Genomic DNA, 24836 nt, shown 5'->3' on the forward strand with positions numbered 1-24836 from the left:
AACATGGAAAGTTTATAAGTGGAGGGCCCCATCTGCAACCCTTTGCTCAGGGGATTGGATCTTACTGATGACGTAAAGGATTCTAAGGATAATGCAAAAAGGAGGGGTGATAGAGGGCAACCCTGACGGGTGCCTCGCTTCACAGGGAACGGTGGAGTATATTCCCCATTAATTTTTAGACATCCTCTGGGATTCTTATATAAGCGTCAAACCCATCTAATATAGTTATTTCCCAAGTTTAATTTTCCAAGAACCTTGAACAGATAGGGCCAGTGGACCCTATCAAAGGCCTTTTCAGCATCCACCGCTAAAAGAACCAAAGGAGTACCATCCTGTTTCACTCTCCAGGATAATTCTAATATCCTTCGCACATTGTCTGAGGCCAGGCAGCAGGGGCCAAATCCCGATTGATCTTCATAGATCAGAAGAGGGACCACCTTTCCTAGTCTGGTTGCTAATATCTTGGCTAAAAGCTTTAAATCAACATTAAGCAAGGATATAGGGCTGTAAGACCCACAAAGTGTAGGGTCTCTCCCGATCTTAGCCAATATGGTGATACATGCCAGGTTTGCATCCAGAGATATCAAGCCCTCATACCTCAAAGCATTAAACATCTGAAGTAAGGGTGGAATCAACACAGCCTGGAAGACTTTTTAGAACTTGATGGTAAAGTCGTCTAGTCCCTGGGATTTCCCTAGCTTCAGGCCCTGAATTGCCTGATAAATCTCAGAGTGTGTGATTTCGGCATTTAAAAACTCACTCGCTTCTTCCATGAGAGATGGTAATTCCACCCTTTGCAGGTACTCATCAATAATTTGAGCTCTCCCAAGTGATCTGATGCATACAGTTCTTCATAGAAGTGGGTAAAGCAAGTGTGAATCTCACCCACATCTTGTAGAATCACTCCTGTGGAGTACTTGATTCTAGTGATGAGGGATTGTGTTGCTCTTTCTTTAAGTTTTCTAGCAAGCACATGACCAGTCTTACTGCCAAATTCGAAATGAGTCTGGCATAGCAAATCTAGATAAAATGCTATTTTTTCTAGATCGAGAGCTTGTATTTCTCTTCTGGCAGATTCTAGTTCATCAAGTTTCTTGGGATCTAAGGAACACATATGGCTGATAGCTAATTTGGCAGTTCACTGCATGAGCTGTAAGCGCTTAGCGTTTCTTTCTTTAAGAAAGCTGGCCCTTGAAATTAACTTCCCCCGAACGATCGCCTTTAAGCAGTCCCAAATCGTTCCAGGTGCTATGTCCTCTGTGCTACTTAAGGTTAAATATTCCTGAGTAGCGAAGAAACAAAGAAGATTGGTCTATCAAGGGACTTTTATTAGAACTTGCCCGACTCTGGCCGAGTTTCGCTCACACAGGAGCTGCCTCAGGGGCTGTGTAGATGGATTCTTGAAAACTCCCGTCTTTACCCCGCTTGCCTTCCTAGTTCCCATGCTGTAGTTAATCTTTTTTCTGTCTCCTCCCTTGTAAATACTATTTATGAGCTGTTAGATGTTTGCTGTTCCCTAGTTCATAGTTTACTGTTCCATGTAAAGGCAATGCCTAAAGTTTTTAGTTATCTGTGAACCGATACGATGTGCAAACGGTTGTCGGTATATAAAAGTTTCTAAATAAATAAATAAATAAATAAATAAATAAATAACTTCAATACAAGATCATCAATGTATATGTATATAGCGATTCTTAGTGCCATAGATATGACTGAATCATGGTTTCATGAAGGCACCAAGTTTTTTAGGCAATATTTGAAAAACGTGCAGTGCCATGAGTAGGAATGATACTGAAATGGGTAACTCTTCCCGATTACACTCTCATTGTCAACATTGGTAAGAAACAAACTAGTAGCAATTCACACATACAGCATGTAGGCTCATGCTCTTTCATCTACTTTAACATACAAGGTTTGTCATTGACTGTTTATCTGTTTATTTTGAGATTATGCAATTCATTTTATTTATATTTATTGGGTTGTTTTATTACTATTAAAGTTTATATTCAATGTATCTCTTGTAGAGCCCTTGATGCAGCCATAAAGCGAAACTTTGGCCAGAGTCGGGCGTGTTCCATACTATTTGAATAAAATCCTTTCCAAGGCATTGCTCTTGTTTTTGTTTTTTTACTTCCGTGGCTTTCCTAGACCGATTAGCATCTTGTTTTGTGGGTCCTTCCCTACCAAGGAAACCTGTGCAAGGGGCAAGGCCACTGCAGGACCTGTGAATGTATGCCGACTCATAGGCTCTGTGCTGATTTTCTCTCCACTGGGTCAAGAGTCAACCAAGTGAGATGAAGAAGGGCTCGAAATTGAGGAGAAAAGGACCAAGGAAGGGGTGATGGGGGAGAGGTATAGAAACATGATGGCAGAAAAAGACCCTATGGTCCACCTAGTCTGCCCATCCGCCCACTTCATTTAGCATTATAATTTCCATCACTTCCCTAGAAATCCCCTGTATTACATAAGAACATAAGAAAATGCCATACTGGGTCAGACCAAGGGTCCATCAAGACCAGCATCCTGTTTCCAACAGTGGCCAATCCAGGCCATAAGAACCTGGCAAGTACCCAAACACTAAGGGGTAGATTTTCAAATAGCGCGAATTGGCCTACTTTTGCTGGCGCATCAGGCGCAAGCAAAAGTAAGCTGGATTTTAGTAGATACGCGCGGAGCCGCGCGTATCTGCTAAAAACCTGGATCGGCGCACGCAAGGCTATTGATTTTGTATAGCCGGCGCGCGCCGAGCTGCGCAGCCTACCCCTGTTCCCTCCGAGGCCGCTCCGAAATCGGAGCGGCCTCGGAGGGGAACAGGGGGTAGGCTCGGAGGGAAATCGGAGCGGCCTCGGAGGGAACTTCCTTTGCCCTCCCCTCACCTTCCCCTCCCTTCCCCTACCTAACCCACCCACCCGGCCCCGTCTAAGCCCCCCCCCTTACCTTTGTCGGGGGATTTACGCCTCCCAGAGGGAGGCGTAAATCCACGCCCCGTACCCGCCCCCAAAACGCTGCCAACACGCCCCAAAAACGCCGCTGCGCTTGGTCCCGCCCCCGACACGCCCTGACACGCCCCCCTCCGAAAACCCCGGGACTTACGCGAGTCCCGGGGCTCTGCGCGCGCCGGAAGGCCTATGTAAAATAGGCTCACCGGCGCGCAGGGCCCTGCTCGCCTAAATCCGCCCGGATTTGGGCGGATTTAGGCGAGCAGGGCTCTGAAAATCCGCCCCTAAGTCTATTCCATGCAACCATTGCTACATGGAATAGACTTAGTGTTTGGGTATTTATCCCATTCTTTCTTTAATTCAGATACTGTTTTTCTCTCTGCCACCTCCATTGGAAGGCTGTTCCATGCATACACCAACCTCTCTGGAAAGAAATATTTCCTAAGATTACTCCTGAGTCTACCCCTTTTCATTCTCACCTCATGACTCCTCATTTTAGAAGGAGTGGGGAAGAGAGTCATGAGAGAGAATGGCTCTGGGGAGGGGAGGGGGAAAAATCGAGAAGGGATCATGGAGGGAAAGAGTAGGAGGGAGAAGAGCAAAGAAGAGGCCATGGAGGGGGAGATAAATGACCCGGGAGGAGACTGTGGGGAGGGTAAGCAGGAAGGAGAGGATCTGGGAAAGGACCATGGGGGAATGGGAGAGACAGGACCCAGGAAAGACCAATGGAGGTGGTTAAGAGAACCAAGCACAAAGCAGAGGAAGGTGCTGAGCATAAAGTTCTCATGGGCCACAGCTCTGCCTATGGTTGCTCATGGAACTAGGGATACTGCAGAGTTTTTGCAGCCCCTGGAGTAGTATTGAGGTGAGGGGGGGAGAGGGAGGGGGCAAAAGCCAACATTCTACAGTGAAACTCAGCAGCCAGACTCAGGAGTAGGATTGCACCCTCTGACAGAACCAAGGGCCTTCGTCCCAATGGCTGGCCCAAGCAAGGGAAAAGGGATATAGAAATAGGGGTGAAACACCTCAGGGAGCAGTAAATGAAGGCTCACGGTGCCGGATTCCAGCCCAGGTTTCCACTGAGCTGACAGTACAAAAGAATAGAAGGAAACTGCTGGCTCCTCCCCCTCCCTTCCATCTTTCACTGTAGTGACCCCCTTTGTGACATTTAACCTTTTCCCTTCCTTGTCTCTCACTCCTGTCCTACTGGTCTCTCACCCTAAAGCCTGGGCTCAGTGCCTCTGTCTTTCTTATCTGATCTGGGTTGGGTTTTTTGTTTTTTGTGCTAAGGTCAGACTCTGTGTTGTCTGATCTGAGACATTTTAGCTGATAAGATGTGGCTATAAATAAGCTCACAGGCAATCCAATGACCTTTGTGTGAGAATTTGGAAGAAACGCAGGGGCTCTTTACTGGATCTTTCTATCTCACAGTCCAGGAACAAAGCACAAGTTTATTTGGATAAAGACAGCAGATCAAACCAGATAGTAACGAATGGCAATAACAGTGTCAGGGCAAAATCATAAAACCTTAACCTGCTATCAGCATTTTTGAGATGTGGGAAACCAGGACTGGCCAGAAATATCTTACTGAAGCAGAAGTCATCTATGTATAACTCTGGCTGGGATGGCTCCCATAGACTGAACCTAGGGGCACACAGAAAGCAGGCTCCTATCTGCAACCAGTTCTGCACGGATAGCTTTTCACTTCTGACGCTCAGGGTTCCCCTGTGGGAAGAAACATAGCTTCAGGGCCCTTTTGCAATACCAAGTTCACAGCCCTTTTCCAATGCATGTAAACAGCACTGATAATCTCCTCAGAACACAGTAGCAAAAAAAATCATAGTGAGAAGCAATGTGGTTTTCCATCTTCTTTACTGATACTTGATCAAAAGACTGACAATTCTTTACAGCACTTAGATCAGGTTTTAAATAAAGCCAGTGAATAATGAGACAGAGGAAAATATTAATAAATTTATGACATCACTCTTCTAGCAAAGTCTTTGAATTTAATGGAAGCCATTCCCTTATTGATCAATATCCTTCTCTTTCCAGTTATTCAAACTGAAGAAAGCTTAATCCTCCATCCACTCCTAAAGTTATTATTCATTCTTCTCCTCAGTGTAGAAGAGTGAGAACATAAGTCCCAATTCTTGTACCTTTCCTGAAATCTTTTTCACTTACCTCAGATTTCCTTATGGCAGAACCAATGGGCACTGTCCTCTGATGGACTCCTGGTCTCCTCAGGCTTTTCCCAGGTGACAGACGCCTCTTCTCCCAATAAATTGGAAACTGATTCCCTAGTACCAAGGGCACTCAGTTCCAGGTGGAAAAATAATAGTCTTTGACTCAGAAAGGGGGAAAACCAAACATAAGACCAGAAGGGTGGAAAAAACTTCCTTGCCTCCAAAATGAGGAGATAGTTACTGAAGAAAAAAGCAACTGAAGGTTGAAACTCCTCTGAGCCAGGTCACTGAAAGGTCTATCCCCTGGAGGAGCAATAGAACACTGCCAGAATCTTTCCCACCCTCTGATCTAACCTTACACAGGGACGTCCCAATCCTCTGTGAAGGGGTATCAAGGCTCTCACAGGGAAAGTCTCAAACATTGGATCAGAAAGAGTAAACATAGATGGAAATAGGTCAATCTGGCCAGCTGACTTGAAAGGGGAAAAAAACGCTAACACCCCTCTTCATTAAGTTAACTAAATTAACAGACAGAAGCCAACGAGCTCCTGCCTTCAGGAAATCTAACTAAAAATCCCACACCCTAAGATGGTGCTTGGTGGTCAAAAAGGCTAGAACTACACCATCTCAGTCTCACATGGGGGAGCAAAATCCAACCCACTGTTTACACAATCTTTCTGAACCACCCCAGCTAATTAGTTTATTCCTTTGCTAAACAAACTAAGAGTTCCTTACATATGGTAGGTTGTCATTCTGTTAGTAATAGTCCATGCCTCTGTATTTCCTGTGTCCAGAATCTGGGTATAAATCACATTTCCACAGCCCTGTTCCCCTTTCTGGAGGGCCCCCATGCCCTCTCTGCTGTCTCAGTCTCTGATGTCTGTGCTATGTCTAAGAACAATCATCCTATTACTGTGCTTTTCCTTGAGCATTCTTCACCTCTATGGTTCCTTTGCCATGCACAAGGAGATTTAGGATACCGTGCACCCATTCTCCTCTCTGAATATCCTATGCCACTGTACAACCCATGACCATACCACTGTTCCACTTTCCTGAGCATGCGTGCGTTTATATTTCCTGTGCCTCTTGAGCTTCCTGTTCTTTCATGGCCTTCTGTTCATTGCACCATCATACCCCCGAGCCTCGCTTTTTATTTGGCAATGTAAACAGACTAACTATGGGCACTAAACTGTGTTCTTTCCTCTCCTTGTTGTAAGTGTGAAACCACTTGGGCTTCATTGTGCCTCATAGTTAGGAACATTCCAGAGATAGAAAGTTCAGGGGGAGCAGTGGTTATTTAGGAGGGACAGGACGGTCCATCCCCTTAAACCGTGTTCTTCAAGGTAAGGCCTAGTGATGGCTCCTGCAGACTTCTAGTGTGGCCCCTGTGGCAGCTCCTGCCTCTGTCACACGGCAGCTCCAGCAGGAACTCAGCTGAGCGTGCACCAACTTCGCTTATTCGGTTGGCGTCCCACTGTACCTCGGCAAGTTCCTTCCAGCTTGCGTTACCTCATCCTCTGCTGCCACAAAAGGAGGAGGGCTGCCCGGCCACCTGCTTCTCAGTCTTGCCACGAGGGCTAGGACAAGCCCAGTTGGGCTTCGGCCCCGCCCCTCCACCCTGCTCCTTGGCGAACCTGGCTTTCCCATTGGTGCAGGTGGAGTGGGAAGTGAAAGAGAGAAAGGGAGCATCTGCAGTCTAAACGCGGGGCCACCAGACTCTGCTCTGATTCCAGCAATGGCTCATCCTTTTCATCAAAATTAGCTGGCGCTTTCAGTAGCTCAGCGTAATCCACGAAGGCCTGTCTGGACCATTTGTGTGGTCCTTCTCCACCGGGCTCTCTCTGGTCTCAAACAGCAGTGAGTGGGCTTGGCGCGATCCCTGTGGGGTGATGGGCTGGAGGCGGGTGAGCGCCTGCGGTCTCCGGATGCTCGGTGGGATCTGGGAGAGATGGGGTGGGGGGGGGGTGGGTGAAGCTTGCCTGCCCCCCCCCCACACCTTCTGGTCATCCACAACATGGGAGAGGGGGACTCCCCCCAAGCCAGCACTGCTTCAGCCCTGTTGTCCCGTCCCCCCTCTGGAAAACTAGTGAAGACCACAGCCCTAAAGGGTGGGTCAGGAGGCTTCCACGCCAAAGGGTGATTTAGTGAGTCACTAGAGGGAAGAAGAAAATTGAGCGATGTCTTGAAGGGACCCGGGGAGAGCAGCCGAGGTGCTGGGCCCTGCTCTGGGGGGTCCATTGAATCCTGAGAAGAGGGTGCTCTCTTGCACGATGGGTGAAGAGTAGACGAAGGAGGAATGTAAGCCATAAATCGGGGAGCAGACTATTATTCACCAGCCGGCCACTAGTGAGTAACTTTAGAGTTGAAAAAAAGGGGGGGAGGGGTGCCGGAGGATTTCTTGTCGGAGCTGAAGGTAAAAAGGCCTTTATGGGAGGACCCTGGGATCCTATTGTGAAACGGTACTTAAGCTGCAGAAGGATTTGTGCTAATACTTTTCTTGCCTGTGTGGAATTTGAAGAACTGTTTTTTTGTCTTGGATTTTTGTACGTTGGACTGTGCCTAGTTTTGTAGCTGGTGAACTTTGACTTGATCGGTAAACTTTAGTTTTGTTTGGAACAAAACACCTTGCGTGTGGACTGGTTATTTTCAAGCGTCATCCCTTTAAGTTGTCCTGTCCCCATCACAGAATCTGTGTTCCCCAACCCTGCAACAAATGGGTCAGTGCTCACCAAGAATTGCAAAGATGGAGTTACATAGGAGTTATTTTTTAAAGTGAAGTTCGTTAAAGTTATTCATTGAAAAGCAAAGGAACTCGTTGCAATTACTTCTAGTAACCCACATATCTCCTCAACGTAATTTTATGGTGGGTATGAACTGATAATACTAAAAATACTCTTGGCATTTGGCTTATAATAAACAAACAAATCAAAACTAGTCGAATCCCAGACTGTTTTTTAGCTTCAAGAACTGTTTTAAAAAAGAGGAAGTTTCACGTTTTAACAAAATGCCTTTTTTTTTTTTTAATGTGTTTCCGTTATTAGAATGAGGGGATTTTGGAAATTGAGGTGTGTTTACATATAAAATGTGTGTAAAAGTTAGTGTTTGTGAAAAAAGATACAGTGTTTTCAGTTACCTAGACAGAAAAGTAATCAGTTACATCAATTACTCAAAAAAAAAAAAAAAAAAAAAAAAGGAACTGGTTATGGGTGAAGCCTGTCAGCAGAGCAAGATAAAACTTGTCCCAATCCGGTTCCAGCGAGAGAGTGCAGGAAAAATGGCTCCTAGGTGGTAGTTTGAAGTTTTATCTTTTCAGTTCAGTCCCAATGTCAGGAAACAGAAACTATACAAGCGAAGCAGCATTAGCCGTCTGCTCATCTGTGAAGCAGGGAAAACAGGACCCGCCACCCACTGTTTAAGCAGCTCATGGCTGCCTTGGTCTCACTTACAGAGATGTTAAAGGTCAGTTGCGAGGCGGCCCAAGAAATTAAAAAAAAAAAACCAAAAACCCCAGAAATGAGGTTTCTGCCCTCCCAGCAGAGAGGGAACAAAGCAGAGAGCAGTCTCTCACAGGCATTGGAACCTGCAAAAAAAAAAAAAAAAGAAACAACCCCAAGAGCCTAATTTACTAAGAATTTTTCCCATAGACATAGAATGGGAGAACAGCCTGAGTAAATCAGGCCCTTAAATCATAAAGAAGCTTAAAAGGAGACTCGGAAGAAGCAAACAGCTGCAGCCATTGGAACAATGTTAGGATTTTAGGTCATCCGTCCAGTACATTTCAGTGAAGGGGTTCAACTGGCTCCAGATTTTCAGGCAAGGCTGAGCCAGTCCTGGTTTTACCCCACTGCATACAGGGACTTGTAGTTCTTTGTTCTCTATCCATGGCCCTAAGAAGAAAAGCAATATGAGTAATTGATGTAACTGATTACTTTTCTGTCTAGGTAACTGAAAACACTTTATCTTTTTTCATAAACACTAACTTTTACACACATTTTATATATAAACACACCTCAATTTCCAAAATCCCCTCATTCTAATAACGGAAACACATTAAAAAAAAAAGGCATTTTGTTAAAACGTGAAACTTCCTCTTTTTTAAAACAGTTCTTGAAGCTAAAAACAGTCTGGGATTCGACTAGTTTTGATTTGTTTGTTTATTATAAGCCAAATGCCAAGAGTATTTTTAGTATTATCAGTTCATACCCACCATAAAATTACGTTGAGGAGATATGTGGGTTACTAGAAGTAATTGCAACTAGTTCCTTTGCTTTTCAATGAATAACTTTAACGAACTTCACTTTAAAAAATAACTCCTATGTAACTCCATCTTTGCAATTCTTGGTGAGCACTGACCCATTTGGTTCGTGCAGTTAGTATAGCTGTGTTTAAAAAAGGATTGGATAAGTTCTTGGAGGAGAAGTCCATTACCTGCTATTAAGTTCACTTAGAGAATAGCCACTGCCATTAGCAATGGTTACATGGAATAGACTTAGTTTTTGGGTACTTGCCAGGTTCTTATGGCCTGGATTGGCCACTGTTGGAAACAGGATGCTGGGCTTGATGGACCCTTGGTCTGACCCAGTATGGCATTTTCTTATGTTCTTATGACAAGCTCCCACATTCAGTGGGGTAAAATCGGAAGTAGACCAGCCTGTCACGAACATCCGGAGCTAGTTAACGACCCTAATTCATACAGTGGCTTTTAGATATTAAGCTGGTAATTTTGTAGCATCATACGTAAGTGAGCTGGCAAACATGAGCCGAAGTTACACCAGTCTGTAAATGTCTGTTTTGAAAATTATCCAACCAAATCTATCCACATGAGTTAGAGCAGCGAAAATATCTGCATTGATTTTCCTTGAAAACGTACAAACCATTCTTTTTAAAATTCAAAAGCATGGCACAGTAAGTTCAAACCCCTCCCCGGCTCCACCCCCCCCCCCCCCCCAAGGGTGCCATGTTCAGTCCTGGTACAGTTATATATGAACCCTATCAATGTGGGCCAAGCAATTTTGTAAAAGGGCATTTCTACCCATAAAGCACGGCTTTACCTGCAGAACCTCCCTGGGGGGTAATTTTTTTAACTGCCCGCATTGGTGCGAAGTCCATGGGTGCTTTTTCCCTGTGGCCTTTGCCCCAGTTTTCGAGTGGAAAGCATCCACATTGGAAATTATCTCGGGAAAGCCACCCGTACATATCCGCACCTACAATTTTGTGTGTGTGGGGGGGTGGGGGGGGGGGGGGGTGGGGGGGGAATATCCACGCATGCTTTGGAAAATTCAAAAGTATGTACATAAGCACGGACACCTCCCCAATCCCAATCCTGCCAGGAACGCCTCTTCGCACTGCAGGTAAAATTATGCATGCAGAGGCACTAGAAGGAGAGCGTCATATACAGCACGTGCGTATGTGGCCGCAAGCAGATACATGCAAATATTTTATATCCCACAACATGCCTGAGGGGTAGAGAAGGCTGAGAATTGTATTTGCCATGAGAAGGAAAACAGTTTGACATTTTAATGGTTTTTTTTCCCTCTTTATCACCTGAGTCCTTGGCTTTCTGTTTACATAGTGTAGTGAGGGAAATAATTATCTTCTTTGTGTACAGTGACGTTATAAGATTTATTGCTACTGTACGCATGCAGATCACGAACTATTGGAAAGGTAATAGGTTATTCATAGTAAAAATGTATTGCTTTAGTTAGAGCATCAACCAGTGTTTGTTTAATTGCTAGTTTATAGATGCTTTTAAGGCGTTCGTTTCGGAGGGGCCCGCATTGATACAGATTCCAGGGGAATGCTTTACCCGCATTAAGGGGCAGATTTAAAAACCTGCGCGCAGGCGCAGATTTGTTCACCCATGCCTATCCCACCTTTTCCCTTCCTTGATCTCTTGTGTATACTTTTCCCCGCAAAACACTCCCCCAGCTTGCTCTGCTTACCTATCACCCTAATTTTTATATAAAACTGGATATAATTCCTGTTACATAGTTTTGATATAACAGTTGTAAAAATCCTGTTACATAGTTCTTGATATAACAGTTGTACAATTTTTCTTACTACGGTCCCCCGTCCGTAGTAACATTTATCATGTTCCTTATTACCTCTAAAAGCCAGGTAGCGGCATTTCGTTCACATGTTAACTGATAAAATTTTATATATCCCCGCTCCTTGTTATTTGTAAAGCCTGTTTGCTGCATTTCGTTTTCATGTAAACTGATGAGATGTTCCCAACGATTGTCGGTATATAAAAGTCTTAAATAAAAAATAACAAAAAAATCTACGCCCGATTTTATAACATGCGCATTTTATAAAATCCAGGGTCGGCGCGCGCAAGGGGGTGCACAATTGTGCAACTTGCGCACGCCGAGTCGCGCAGCCTGCCTCTGTTCCCTTCGAGGCCGTTCCGAAATCAGAGTGAACTTTCCTTCCACCACCCCCCCCCCGTACCTTCCCCTCCCTTCCCCTACCTAACCCGCCCCCCAGCCCTACCTAGAACCCCCCCTTACCTTTGTTGAAGAAGTTACGCACGCCAGCCGCCGGCCGGCCCGCAATCCCGGGCACAGCGGCAAATGGTCGCTGTGCCTGGAGGCTCAGATCCCGCCCCGCCCCAAACCACCCACGCCTCTGCCCCTTTTTGCAAGCCCTGGGACATACGCGCGTCCCGGGGCTTGTGCGCGCCACCGAGCCTATGCAAGATAAGCTCGGTGCGTGCAGGGGAGGCAGGGGTAGGTTTTCGGGGGTTGCGCGCGTATTTTACATTCGCAACCCTTTGAAAATCTACCCCTATATTAATTTCCAAAGTGACATTTTATGCCTACTTTAATTTTGAAAATTACCTAAGAAGACTACCTGGACACATTTGCACTTGTTACTTTGCACGGAAAACATACATGCATACTTCTTAAAATTGCAAAGTATGTCTGGAAATGCAAATTTTTCCCCCACCTCTGAGCCTGAGAATGCCGCTTCCACTCTGGATAAAGTTGCACGTGTAATTGTTTGTTTTAGATTTAATTACTCCACTTTCTAAATCCAAGCTCAAGGCAAGTTACAAATCAGATACAGCAGACATTTCCTTGCCCGAGAGCACTTACAAAATAAGTTGCACTGGTGGTGATTAAGGGTGAAATGACTTGCCCAAGGGTACGAGGAGTATTAGTGGGAGAAACAGGATTTGCATCCTGACTTCAAGGGTTCTCAGCCTGCTGCCCTAATCACTAGGCTACCCCTTCCAAATTTCCCAGCCTATCTGAGAGTAAAATAATGAATGTAGTGGCACTACACTTGCAATTATACCTGCATATAGGGTGGATAATTAGGGCAAATAACACCCTGAGCGAAAATTGTTGATGCCCCTGCCAACTGATCCCCCCACATTGGGGTTGATTTTAAAAGGAATGAGCATGCGTCCATGTGCGTGCGGTTCCCGGCACGCGTGCATGTTATGAAATCGGCATGGCTGTTGTTCCTGGCATGGGCTTCAGCAGGACAGTGCCTTAATGGTGCTGTCCCAGCCTGCCCAGACCCCAACTCTGGCCCGCCCGTTTTTCGAGAACCCTTTCTTCTTCCGATACCAGGAGATTTGCGAATGGCTGCGGGCGTTTGAAAATCCCTGCGGCTCGTGCATGGCCCAAAGAATGTCTTTTTCAAAAATGGCATAAAATTAATAACATATGAAATAAATAAATCAATCAATAAAAACAGAATCAAAGACCTCACATAAAAAATGAATATGAAACAAGGAAATAACAAAAAGACATATCATTAAACCATGCAACTTAGATGTGGGAGCATATAGGCAACATCATGTAAAAGTTATCAGATTGGTGACAGAGCTGACAATCTATTGAGTTAATACCTTAAAAATAACTTATCAAATTTGAAACAAATTTGAAATTGTTCTATGGGTGATCAAACAGAATCCGCAGCACGGACGTATCTATTAAAAGATATGAGAAATAAAACAAGTGAAAGGCAAAATGTGGATGCATACCAAATAACCATTAAAAAAAAGTGAATGTGTCAATGAAAATATTGTAAAAGACACACCTTAACAAAGAACAAGTAGCTCATAAACTCTTGATGGCTCCATGCACTTGATGGTGCCTCATATTGAACAAACTTATTGAAGTAGAAAAAAATGTGAAAAAAGGGGGAAAAAACTATTCAAACCATATTAGGTCTTAATATGAACCCTATGCTTAGCAACTACAGAAATGCTGACATGATACTCCTAGGTGAACAATCAGAAAAACAAAAAATCAAAAAAGGAAAAAAACAATCATGGGTGAAACCTTAGCGCATCTCAAAAAAACAACGAAGAAGAAAGGAAACAAAAAGTGACTGTGCACTCCATAAATGAAAAACAAAAAGTAATTGTGACATGCCAAACTCATCATATATATTCAATAATTTGTGAGTATTGTAAGACATATAAAAAATTATTTTAAAAAATATATTGCTGTTAACGGAGGTATAGCTGACTTGTTAAATATGAATGAAAAACCTAAAAGACAATAGGACCATACGCACAATTAAACTCTGGAATTTTTTGCCAGAGGATGTGATTAGTGCAGTTAGTGCAGCTGTGTTTAAAAAAGGAGATTGGATAAGTTCTTGGAGGAGAAGTCCATTACTTGCTATTAATCAAGTTGACTTAGAGAATAGCCACTGCTATTACTAGCAACGGTAACATGGAATAGACTTAGTTTTTGGGTACTTGCCAGGTTCTTATGGCCTGGATTGGCCACTGTTGGAAACAGGATGCTGGGCTTGATGGTCTGACCCAGTATGACATGTTCTTATGTTCTTATATGTGCAACTAAGCGAATGTGAAAAAGTATAAAAAAAGCATTATTGAAGCGTGAACGGACAATCTTGAGCGGCAGTGCAAAGTAACAACATTTAAACGATCATGGGTAAAACCTTAGCGCATCTCAAAAACAAAAGAAGAAAGGGAAACGTGTCCAATGAATAATTAACAATGTGCACTTCATAAATGAAAGACAAAAATTGATTGTAACATGCCAAACTAATCGTATATATTCAATAGTTTTATAGTGCATGGAGCCATCAAGAGTTTATGAGTTACTTGTTCTTTGTTAAGGTGTGACAAGTTATTTTTAAAGTATTAACTCAATACATTGTCAACTCTGTCACCAATCTGATTACTTTTACACGTGGTTTGGTTGTTTTTTTAAAAATATACATAGGTCTGCCACACATTTTTTTTTATAAAAAATATACATAGGTATGCCACACACTTTTTTACTCTTTTTTAGATTGATGTTGCCTATATGCTCCCACATTTAAGTTGCATGGTTTAATGATATGTCTTTATGTTACTTCCTTGTTTCATATTCATTTTTTATGTGAGGTCTTTGATTCTGTTTTTATTTATTTATTTCATATGTTATTGATTTTATGCCATTTTTTTACATTTTGATATATGTTTTTATTTATATATGATTTCAAATTATTCATTATTTATCAAATTATTCATTATTTATATATGTATGTTTATCTCATAGCCCCTGAGGCAGCCACGAGGAAGTGGCGAAACTCGGCCTGAGTTGGGCGGTTTTATTGTTTTCATACGTCTCCAGCCATTAAACACATTGAAAAAGACATTCTTTGGCATCTTTGCTCACGGCTTTTTTAGATTGCCTACCTTGTTGCTTTTTAGGCTTGTGCATGGTCCAGCCATGCGTGTATGACCCAGATTTCACGCGCAGGGCTTTTAAAATTATCCCTTAAATATATAAAAAGTTCTTCCCCAATCTGCTCACATCCTGCTCACCACCTATCCGGCCAACGACTTAGCCAGATAAGTGCTCAATAGCAGGTCTAACCTTAGCTGGATAAAACGTATCTGGTTAACTAGGGACTTTTACAGGGATATTCAGCAGCATGAGCCGTGCTGCTGAATATCCCTTGTAAGTTAGTTGGATAAGTCTTATCCAGCTAACTTACTTATCTGGCTATGTTTGAATATGGAGCCCAGAGTAATTCTAAATAGACACAAAACATTTCCTATAAATAATGATAGGAAAATAGTTAGACTTTAAGGATTGGCTTACAGGAAGTCATAGGAAATTATTGGATGTAATCATTTCCATTGCATGTAAAGTTATCCTATCCAGTTGGTTGTGTCCTATGCTATTTGGTGAACATTTATGGTGGAACTATAAATATGAAATAGTAATGGCAGAAAAGGTTAACCTGTAAATGTATTAGGGATTCACAAAAAAACCGCATAAGAATACATTAAAATACTGCATCCTACTGAGGTTTCACTGATTCATTATTATTCTTTAGCTGCACAATGTTATGTTTATCATTTTTATTGGAGAATGATAATCCTGATAGAGCTGTATTCTAGAACTGCGGTTCACATTGTTTTCTTTTTTTTATATGTTAATTATACTGGTAAAAAAAAAGTCAAAAGTTACTGAGATTAAAAAAGGAACCGACTCCAAATGACTGACTAGTTTAGAATTGTGGCAGTTTAATCCTCCTGAGTTGGCAATGGTTGTAATGTAAAGATGTTACCGAAGGGGGCAAGGTGGCAGGGCATTAATAAATCCCCATATTGTACAGATTTAATCTTACAGAAACATGATGGAGGAAAAAGACCATGTGGCCTATCCAGTCTGCCCATCCATACCTACTGAGCTTTACAATCTGTACCACTCCCTCAGAGTAAAGCTCAGGTCTTAGAGATGATCTTAGCACAGAAGAGACTGAATGGTGCCTGCTGTTTTATTTATTTAGTTAGAATTTGTAATCCGTATGCATTAAAAAAAAATGTTCATGACATGGAAAATGTGGCAAACACATGCAATAGTAAAACATACAATACAAGTACATACAATACTAGAACATGGAGCCAGAGGCCTGAGAGTCACAGAAAGGGCATGTGTTTTTTGTTTTTGTTTTTTTTTGTTATATTATTTTTATTGAAAGGTTTTGTACAACATAGACATAGCAAGGAAAAAAACAAACACATGTGATTCGAAACACACTTTGAAACATCACTATTACGTCTGTGTATGAAATCTAAGACTGCATGCAACTAAATGTCCTCTGTCTGATATCAGCCAGGAGACATGGGCAGAACCAGAAATCCAGGTGGCTGCAGTGGAAGAGTTTAGGGATGGCCAACTCTGGGCCTTAAGCATCAGAAGCAGGCCAGGAAAATCAAATTATTACATTGACTACGTTTTCAGATCAAGTATATGTCATAAACTGGACTATTTGTCACTCTCCAGGACCAGAAATTGCTGCCACTGGGCTAAATGAAAGACTTATCAGTGCTTCCAAAAGCCAAAAGTCATGCTTGGCTCCAATAAAGGATCAGTCTAGAGCAGTGGTCCCCAACCCTGTCCTGAGAGCCCACCAGCCAGTCGGGTTTTCAGGATATCCACAATGATTATGCGTGAGAAAAAATTTGCATGCATTGCCTCCATAACATGCAAATTTTCTCTCATGCATATTCATTGTGGGTATCCTGAAAACCCGACTGGCTGGTGGGCCCCCAGGACAGGGTTGGGGACCACTGGTCTAGAGGTAACCATTATGTATTAGTACAAATTTGGAAGAAGTCAATTCTCTCTATCATTATTGCCACCAAACGTCAGCAGTCATTGAGGTACAGGAAACTTGGAGATGTAGTAAGCTGTGATAGTTTATTGTGGGAGGGGCCAAACATCCGCCTGAACAAAAGCCTTGGAAGTTGCGGAATATAAGCCCGTGAAATAAATAAATAAATAAATATATCACAGGGGGAGGGGCATCCCTGCAATATTTGGCCTTTCCCCAACAAATTATTGCAGCATTAAGTGGTGCAATTTTTTTATTGTGGCAAAAATGTGCAACAAAAAATCATGCCACGGTATGGGTTGTTCCCACGTGATGGCAGCCCACCTTGGCTGGGGCCAACATAGCTTAAAGGGCCAGCTGCCTGAAAAATGGCCTTTTTTTAATCACCTAAGGGGTCAATGGCAACTCCTGCTCACCACTCTGCCACTTACTGAGGTGGCACTGGCGCCCCCCAAAATGAAAAAAAAAAACAAAAACTTTATGCCATACGCATGGCAATAACCTTTTCCCTTCGCCTCCCCTCCCTTTTAAAATCAAAAGCCCCATTGACCCAGCCTAGCCCATCCCTATCCCGTACCAAATATTTAAAAAATCCCTGGTGTCTAGACCCTCCCTCACCCCAACCCCCAAAAATAAATGCCCTGGTGGTTTGGAGGAGGAGCAGGTGGACTCCCACCCCTAATTCCCCCCTATTCGATAGTCAGCCGAGGACCCGGGGCGCCCTCTAGCTCTGGGTGGTGCCCTCTTTCAAAATGAAGCTGACCTGACCTTGCCTCTGTCATGTGACAGGGGAAAGGTCAGGACAGCACAATTTTGAAAAATGGTGCCAACAGAGCCCAGGGTGAGGGGGTGCCCCAGGCTCTCAGCAGGCTATCAAGGACACCTTTTTGAGTTACAGGAGGTGGGGGGGAGTATGGGAGTCCACATGCCGCCCCCCCTCCCCCCCGACCACCAGATTACTATTTTTTGGGGGTTTGGGGTGGGGGAGACTATACATCATTTCAGGGGAGCCAGTGCCATCTTGGGGATCACCGTCAACCCACAGAGTGATTTTTTTATGGCCTTTGGGGGTCTGTTTATCGGGAACTTTGGCCTTTAGTTTTCCTGTTGGAGCATCGGGCACCCATTTTAGCGGCCCGATTATTCCTTCAGGAAAATTAAACACACCTCCCTCAAATGAGATTAAATAATGCAGCTGACTTTTTTTTGAAAGTCAGCCGCATTATTTTATTAGCATTGGATTGCCTATGCATAAGCTGCTTTGCATGTATTAGGCCATTTTATGCATGCAGATGCATCCAAAGCAGATTATTTCCATAGAGGGAGGAAATGTTCTGCAATATTGTGTGATATTGCCGCAATATGGTGATATCGCATGATAAACGGCATTTAATGTGTTAGATGCTGCTTAATTCACCATATCGCGGCTTTAGTAAATCTGGAGTGATGGTTTGCCATTTTGCGTGTAATGAGCATCTGTTTTCTGTTGCTTTCTCCAGGCTGTGACTCGGGATTTGGGAAGGCAGCAGCCTATAAATTGGACTCCATGGGATTTCAAGTCATTGCTAGTGTGTTGAATGTAGATGGTCCTGGAGCGAAGGAACTTCAGCAGATGTGCTCTGACAGGCTTAAACTCATTCAAGTGGACCTGACAAAGCCCAAGGACATCCAAAAAGCCCTACAGCTAACAAAGTCACAGACAATTGGCACAGGTGAGGAATTTCAGACAGGAGAATATGTAGGCAGTTTTCTGCTTTTGGTAAATGAACTACAAGAAATCTTTCACTTAACCAATAATAATCTATCATTACAGAGGCAGTAGTAACTCCTAAGGATGCCTCTTCTCTGGTTGTTGTTGTTTGGGTTCTCGATGGAGCACAGGTATAATATCAAACTCCTCTGGACACTACCAGAGCTCTTTTTCGGTTTCCCAGAGTCCAGATTTTTTCAGATCTCTCAGTGACATATAGAAAAACTCCTGAATTCTCTGATTTCTTCAGAAAATATACAGACTTTATCCATAGTATACTGGCTGGCCATAGTCCAATACAACTATTGTGGAGATAAGATCCCGGGGATACAAACTTCTTTGGGTTAGTGTTAGGGATGTGCATGGATAAAGGTTTTCAGTTTGGTTCGTTATTTTGATTTGTCTGGTTTGATGATTCATTCCCTTTGGTTCAGAGCCAAAAAATGTATTTATTTGTTCCTTTTATTTGTTCATTTGTTTTCCATTAAAGTCAATGGGGAAGCAACACATCCTGTTTTGGGATAGAACACTGGAGCTTTCTGTCCAAGTTTAATGAAACTTGCAGGCATATTCCAGCAGCAGAGATAAGAGCACTCCAAAGCACCAAGATTGGGGCAAAGTAGCACCAGCAGGGGCATTAACAGTCCAAGACACCTTGATAAGGGCAAAGCAGAATAAACAGTGTCATGTACAGTGCAAGGCACAATGAAAGGGGCAAAGCATCACCAAGAGCTGCAAGAATACTCCAAGGCATTGTGGGAGAGGCAAAGCATCATCAACAGTAACGTGAACACCCTAAGCCATCAAAAGAGGGGCAAAGCAGCACCAACAGTGGCATGAACCTCCTAATGCATTATGAAGGGTCAATAGAGCCCATGCAGAGGCAGGAACCCCCCCCAAGGCACCTTGAGAGGGGGCACAAGAGTGCCAATAGTGTCAGGAACTCACCAAAGCACCATAAGAGAGGCAAAGGGCACCGGTAACAATGGCACAAGCAGCCCAGTGCTCTGAGCAGGCTGGGCAGTACAACACGGCAAGGTGTGAACCAGACGAGGAACGTGGTAGTTTTTCTTTTTTTTTTTTTTTCTTTTTGTGTGTACACAAAATAGATCTGGATAAAATACTGGAGGCATTCCGGGAATAGGGCTAAACATTAGCCTATGTACAAAGACACTGAGCACTAAGCAGCTAAAATTATGTGCGTAAGCCTGGTCTGAAAAATATCTGTCCTAAAGTTAGCCAGATAGAGTTATGTGGCAGACGTATCTGGGTAAGTCCTCCTGAATATCCAGATAAAGTTACACACAGAGCTTTGTGATCCCATGGACCATGTCACTACAGCCGGGACTGCCAAAGTGAGTGAAGAGCAGAGGCAAATTGGGAAGATTCACAAAGTAGCCCAAGAGAAAGTTGAAGAGGTGGAAAAACAGAGAATTAAAACTGTTGTTCCTGATAGAGCTAGGTTAGGGGCTTTCCAGGAGGGTGGACTCCAGGTTACTGGAAACTTTGCTTCATCCACATCAGGGGTAAGAAGGCAGATGCTAGGAGTAATTAAAACCAGGTGGAATTTAAAAAAGGCAATGACCTATGGCAAGAGTCTTATCCTAGTGGTGAAGATAAATGGTATTTGGAGGCAGATTCTGATGTCACAACCATCTCATGCAAGTCAGCTCTGTAGGAATTTGGAAGATGCTCACTGAGCTAACAGCAGGCAATGGCATGGACATGCTCATGATAAACTGTAGAGAAGCTGAAGTTGAATGTTTTGGACATAACCTGAAGTTCAGAAGCATTGTCATCGTGGTAGGTCAAGTTGGACCCCTAGGTCAAGGAAGAGGTTCCAGGTATTGTGGGCATGAATGACATGAGGGCTTTAGAGGGAATCTTGGAAAACGTGTCTGCTTTATTCAGTGCCTCTGTGAATGAAGGAGCTGTGTGTGTGTGTGATCAGGGTTGACGTCAAGCAGCGCCAAGGATCCAAAGCACAAACTGAGGAGTTGGACTCTGGCCAGCTGCTGCGTATCAGCTTAAAATTGCAGCCAGCTGGCAGTGGCACAGCCGTCCTCGGTATGAAGGAAGAGAAGAAGCAGCGCAGTGGGAAGACACTAAGGTTTGGATTGGACCTACCCTGGGGAAAGAAGGCGAAAGCTGGATCAAGTGCAGAACAGAGACCCTAATGACCAAACAGGAAACTGGTGGAAGCACAGGTTTAGAGGGACCATTTCCTCTAAATGAAGAAAGAGGAACCTGGAAGGAAAGCAAGCTCATATTTAAGTCTCTCGAACCAGAGTGAGAGGCTTCAAGTAAATCCCCCGTCCTTTCCACTAGCGCTGGCAGTGTCCCCTGGTCCCAGGGGCTAGGCTAAGGAATGATGTTGCCAAGTTTAGGGCAACCTAAAGGGTGGGGTAGATAAATAACGCCACCTCCCAGCTGTGTAATTTAAACATGTGCATAAGAAAATGTGCAAACACAGCTAAGGAGGTTCCCAGGATTAGAGAAGGAAGGCCAGAGGAGTGAATATTACTACTACAAACAATGAGAAAAATGCATTCACTACAACAGCACACATTTAGACTCTTATTCTCTAAAGGAGAAGAAAATGGAAAGGACGTTCTAGAGCTAGGGAACGTGATGCAAAGCTCCAAGTAGTTAGACTCAGGACCGACATCAGAAAACATTTTTTCACAGGAAGGCTGGTGGATGCCTGAAACATCCTCCCAGTGGCAATGGTGGGGACATAAGAACATGTCATACTGGGTCAGACCAAGGGTCCATCAAGTCCAGCATCCTGTTTCCAACAATGGCCAATCCAGGCCATAAGAACCTGGCAAGTACCCAAACATTAGATAGGTCACAAGCTACTATTGCTTATTAATTACCATAGCAGTTTATGGATTTAATATCTAGGAACTTATCCAAACCTTTTTTAAACCCAGTTACACTAACAGCTGACCAGTTCAGACAAGTCTCTGTGGAGGTGCCTGAAGGGATGGTCTGCAAACTACTTTCCCTTCCTAAAACCCACTGGAAAGTGGAGTCCTCGGGATCCCTACACTTTATATAAATATTTATACAGTATATGTAGACAAAGAAGTTTTGGTGTCAAGGGAACCCAGCAGTGGGACCTCCCCTACGGGCAGTCCCAGCGACACCGCTCGGAAACCTATTACCAGAAGCTTCTGGATGAAAGTATCAATGGGGACAGCCTGGGCTTGCACTGCAGAAACTACAGGGTAAATACACACATTCACTTTCCTTTTCCCCATATTAGGAAAATATATTCAACAAAAAACAATACATTCCCTGATCCAGAACTCAGCTGCTATATTTGTTTGAGACATGGCGACCAGAACTGCACACAATGGTTTAGGTACCATGGATTGATAGAGACATCATTATATTTCCAGTTTTGTTTTCTATTTCTTTCTGAATACTTCCTAACATTCTAGTTGCTTTTTGTGGCCAGTGCTATAAACTGAGCTGATTATTTCAATGTATTGATCACAATGAATCCAAGGTCCTTTTGCAGAATGATAACTCCTAATATGGAACCCGACATTGTGTATATAGGGGTAGATTTCCAAATGTGCGCGCGCACATCTATGTGTGCACGCTACCCAGCGCGCACACATGGACGCCCGATTTTATAACATGCATGCACCGGTGCGCGCATGTTATAAAATTGGGGATCGGCACACGCAAGGGAAAGGAGAAACCCTGTGATGCCTGAAAACCTATGAGCACCAAAAACGTAAATCTAGCCTTCCCCAAAGGCCTGCAGCGTCTTCAGCCAAAGCAACTGGGAAAAGTATGCAGATGAACTGCGTCTCCTTCAGTGCCTGGTAAATAATGAATGATGTCCTTTCTCCCCTTTGCTGTAGGACTCTGGGGATTAGTGAATAATGCTGGAATGTGTGTGCATTTCGGGGATGCCGAACTCTCCCTCATGTCCAACTACAGAGGCTGCATGGAGATCAACTTCTTTGGCACACTGGAGATCACCAAGGCCTTCCTTCCCCTTCTGAGATGCTCCAAAGGACGAATTGTGACTATCAGTAGTCCTGCAGGTTAGTAATTCATCTCTCTGATTACAAAGGAACTCTCACCACAGTTATGAACTGTCTCTTGGTTATAAAGGAATCATAGATTTGACATTTGAAATATACCACTAATATGAAGGTAGAAGATGATATCCACCGGGGCCAGAAATCATGTCAGCAAGGGGGATTGTGAGCTTAACCTGCCTTAAAAAAGGTCCCTCTACTGTTGCTGGCAGCATCCATTTTATATTACCAGCAATATTTATTTTTATTTATTTATTTAACGTCTCTTATATACCGATAGCCGTTCGCACATCGTATCGGTTCACAAAGAACAAAAAACTTATGGGCAGCACCCTTACAAATAACAGATAACAATACAAATAATCGGGAGAGGAGGCAATGCAAATTAATAGGTCAATAAATAGGGAGAAACTATAAATATAACATACATAAAACTATATACAAAGCATATATATATACAATAGAGTGCTGATGCCAAACAGCCAACCATATTGTGGGAAATAAGGGTCTTATCATTCAGTCAGGGGATACTTTCAGTTGGCTGAACAAATTCAGTTGCCCTGAATTTTGAACATGGTGTTCATCTTTTAGATCAGCGGTTCTCAACTGGTGTGAAGCAACACACCAGTGTGTCACCAGGAACACGCAGGTGTGTTGCCACACATCCCGGTCCCCCCGCTGACCCAGCTGCTCCCCCTACCCAAGTGAAATAGGTCCTCCGCCCGAGCTTAAAACGCTGATAGCCCGGGCGGAACGTGGCAGGAGAGCTGGAGTCAGCGGCACCGGCCTGCTCTCTTCTTCCCACGGCCTGGAAGAGGACGTGGTGAGCAGCAGGTGCGTGCGCGGGAAGAAGAGACCATGCTAGTGCGGGCAGCATCGGCCCGAAGAAAAAAATGAAGGAGGTTGCTGCTCCCTTTAGGGTTGGAAGTGGAGGAGGCTGCTGCTGCCGCTAGTTCGGGGGGGGGGGGGGGGGGTGAGGGAGAGAGAGTGAATAAGCAAGCAAGCATGTGTGTTTTAGATCCTGTGTGTGTGTGTGAGTGACATAGCATGTATGTGAATGATTGAGAGCCTGTATATGTGAAAGAGAGTATGTGTGTAATTGAGATCCTGCATGTGAGAGATAGCATGAATGTAAGTGTATGATTGGGAACCTGTATGTGTAAGTGTGTGATTGAAAACCTGTTTGTGTGAAAGAGTATATGTGTTTGATTGAGATCCTTTGTATGTGAGAGAGATCATGTATATATGATTAAGAGCCTGTGTGTATAAGTAAGAGAGAGAGCATGTGGGTCTGTGTGAGATTGAGAGCTGGTTTAGGTGAGGGAGCATGTGAGAATGTGATTGAGAGCCTGTGTGAAAGTGAGAGAAAGAGAGAGCGCATGTGTGTAAGCATGTGAATGAGTCTGTGTGTGAGAGAAAAAGACAGCATGTATGTGTGTGATTGAAAGCCTGTGTGTGTAAGCGTGAAAAGATAGGCAGCATGTGTGTAAATGTGTAATTAAGAGCCTATATAAGTGTGAGAGAAAAGGCATGTGTATATGTGAGTGATTGAGAGCCAGTGTGAGAGAGAGAGAGGAGAAAGTTTCAAGCAAATCATCCCCACGCCTGCTAATTCAGAACAATCTTAGAGCACCTGGATATTAAACGTTCCCAAGTATGCAGAGCAAAGCATTTTTTGTATCCTTATTATTTTTCATTATTGGGCCTTTGTGTCTGCTATTTTAAAATATTTTATTGGTATCTAGAAATTTTTGATATGATTTTTTAATTATTGGATATTCTATTCATCAGCTGTTTTGAAATAATCTGTTCTTTTTGTTAGTATGGTTTTACTGCTATTCATTTTATATTTCTTGATTTGTTTTATAAGGACTGGTGGTGTTTCTTTTTTTCCTTTGTTACACTGCATACAGAGACTCTGACTTGTTGCAGTTTCCAATTCAGTTTTTGTCTGCATGCTTCTTGTTATGCGTTTTGGTCTCTTTATTCTATGTTAGGTGAGGGACAGGACGTGATTTAGGTGAGGTTTTCTGCTGGCGTGTAGTTTGTGTAGGGCTCTATAGCAGCCTGACTTGGTCTGTTTTCCTAATAGGAGATGTATTGGTGTCTTAAGGCCTGGTGTAATATTTTCAGTGTTGCCTTTTCTTTGGTAAGATGGTTACTGTGTAAGTGCTGGAAATTGATGCTGTTTTGGTGTGGGATGTTTACCGTTTATGCAATTTCTGTTCAGATACATTATGTATCTTTTCCTTGGGTCATTCTTAACAATAAAAATAATGCTGGACCTTTATTTTTT

The 24836-nt window shown here is 43.4% G+C and overlaps 1 protein-coding gene across 1 annotated transcript in view; it reads left to right on the forward strand.

Moving 5' to 3' along the window:
- The window catches only part of HSD11B2 (hydroxysteroid 11-beta dehydrogenase 2), a 247551-nt gene that overhangs the window by 197232 nt on the left and 25483 nt on the right, over nt 1–24836 (forward strand). Inside the window, exons 2-3 of the mRNA XM_029608800.1 lie at nt 18226–18438; nt 22358–22543. Coding sequence (XP_029464660.1) covers nt 18226–18438; nt 22358–22543 — 399 coding nt within the window. The remainder of the gene's footprint in view (nt 1–18225; nt 18439–22357; nt 22544–24836) is intronic.

The sequence above is a fragment of the Rhinatrema bivittatum genome, chromosome 7 (genome assembly GCF_901001135.1).
Source record: "Rhinatrema bivittatum chromosome 7, aRhiBiv1.1, whole genome shotgun sequence".
In the NCBI taxonomy this organism is placed as follows: Eukaryota; Metazoa; Chordata; class Amphibia; order Gymnophiona; family Rhinatrematidae; genus Rhinatrema; species Rhinatrema bivittatum.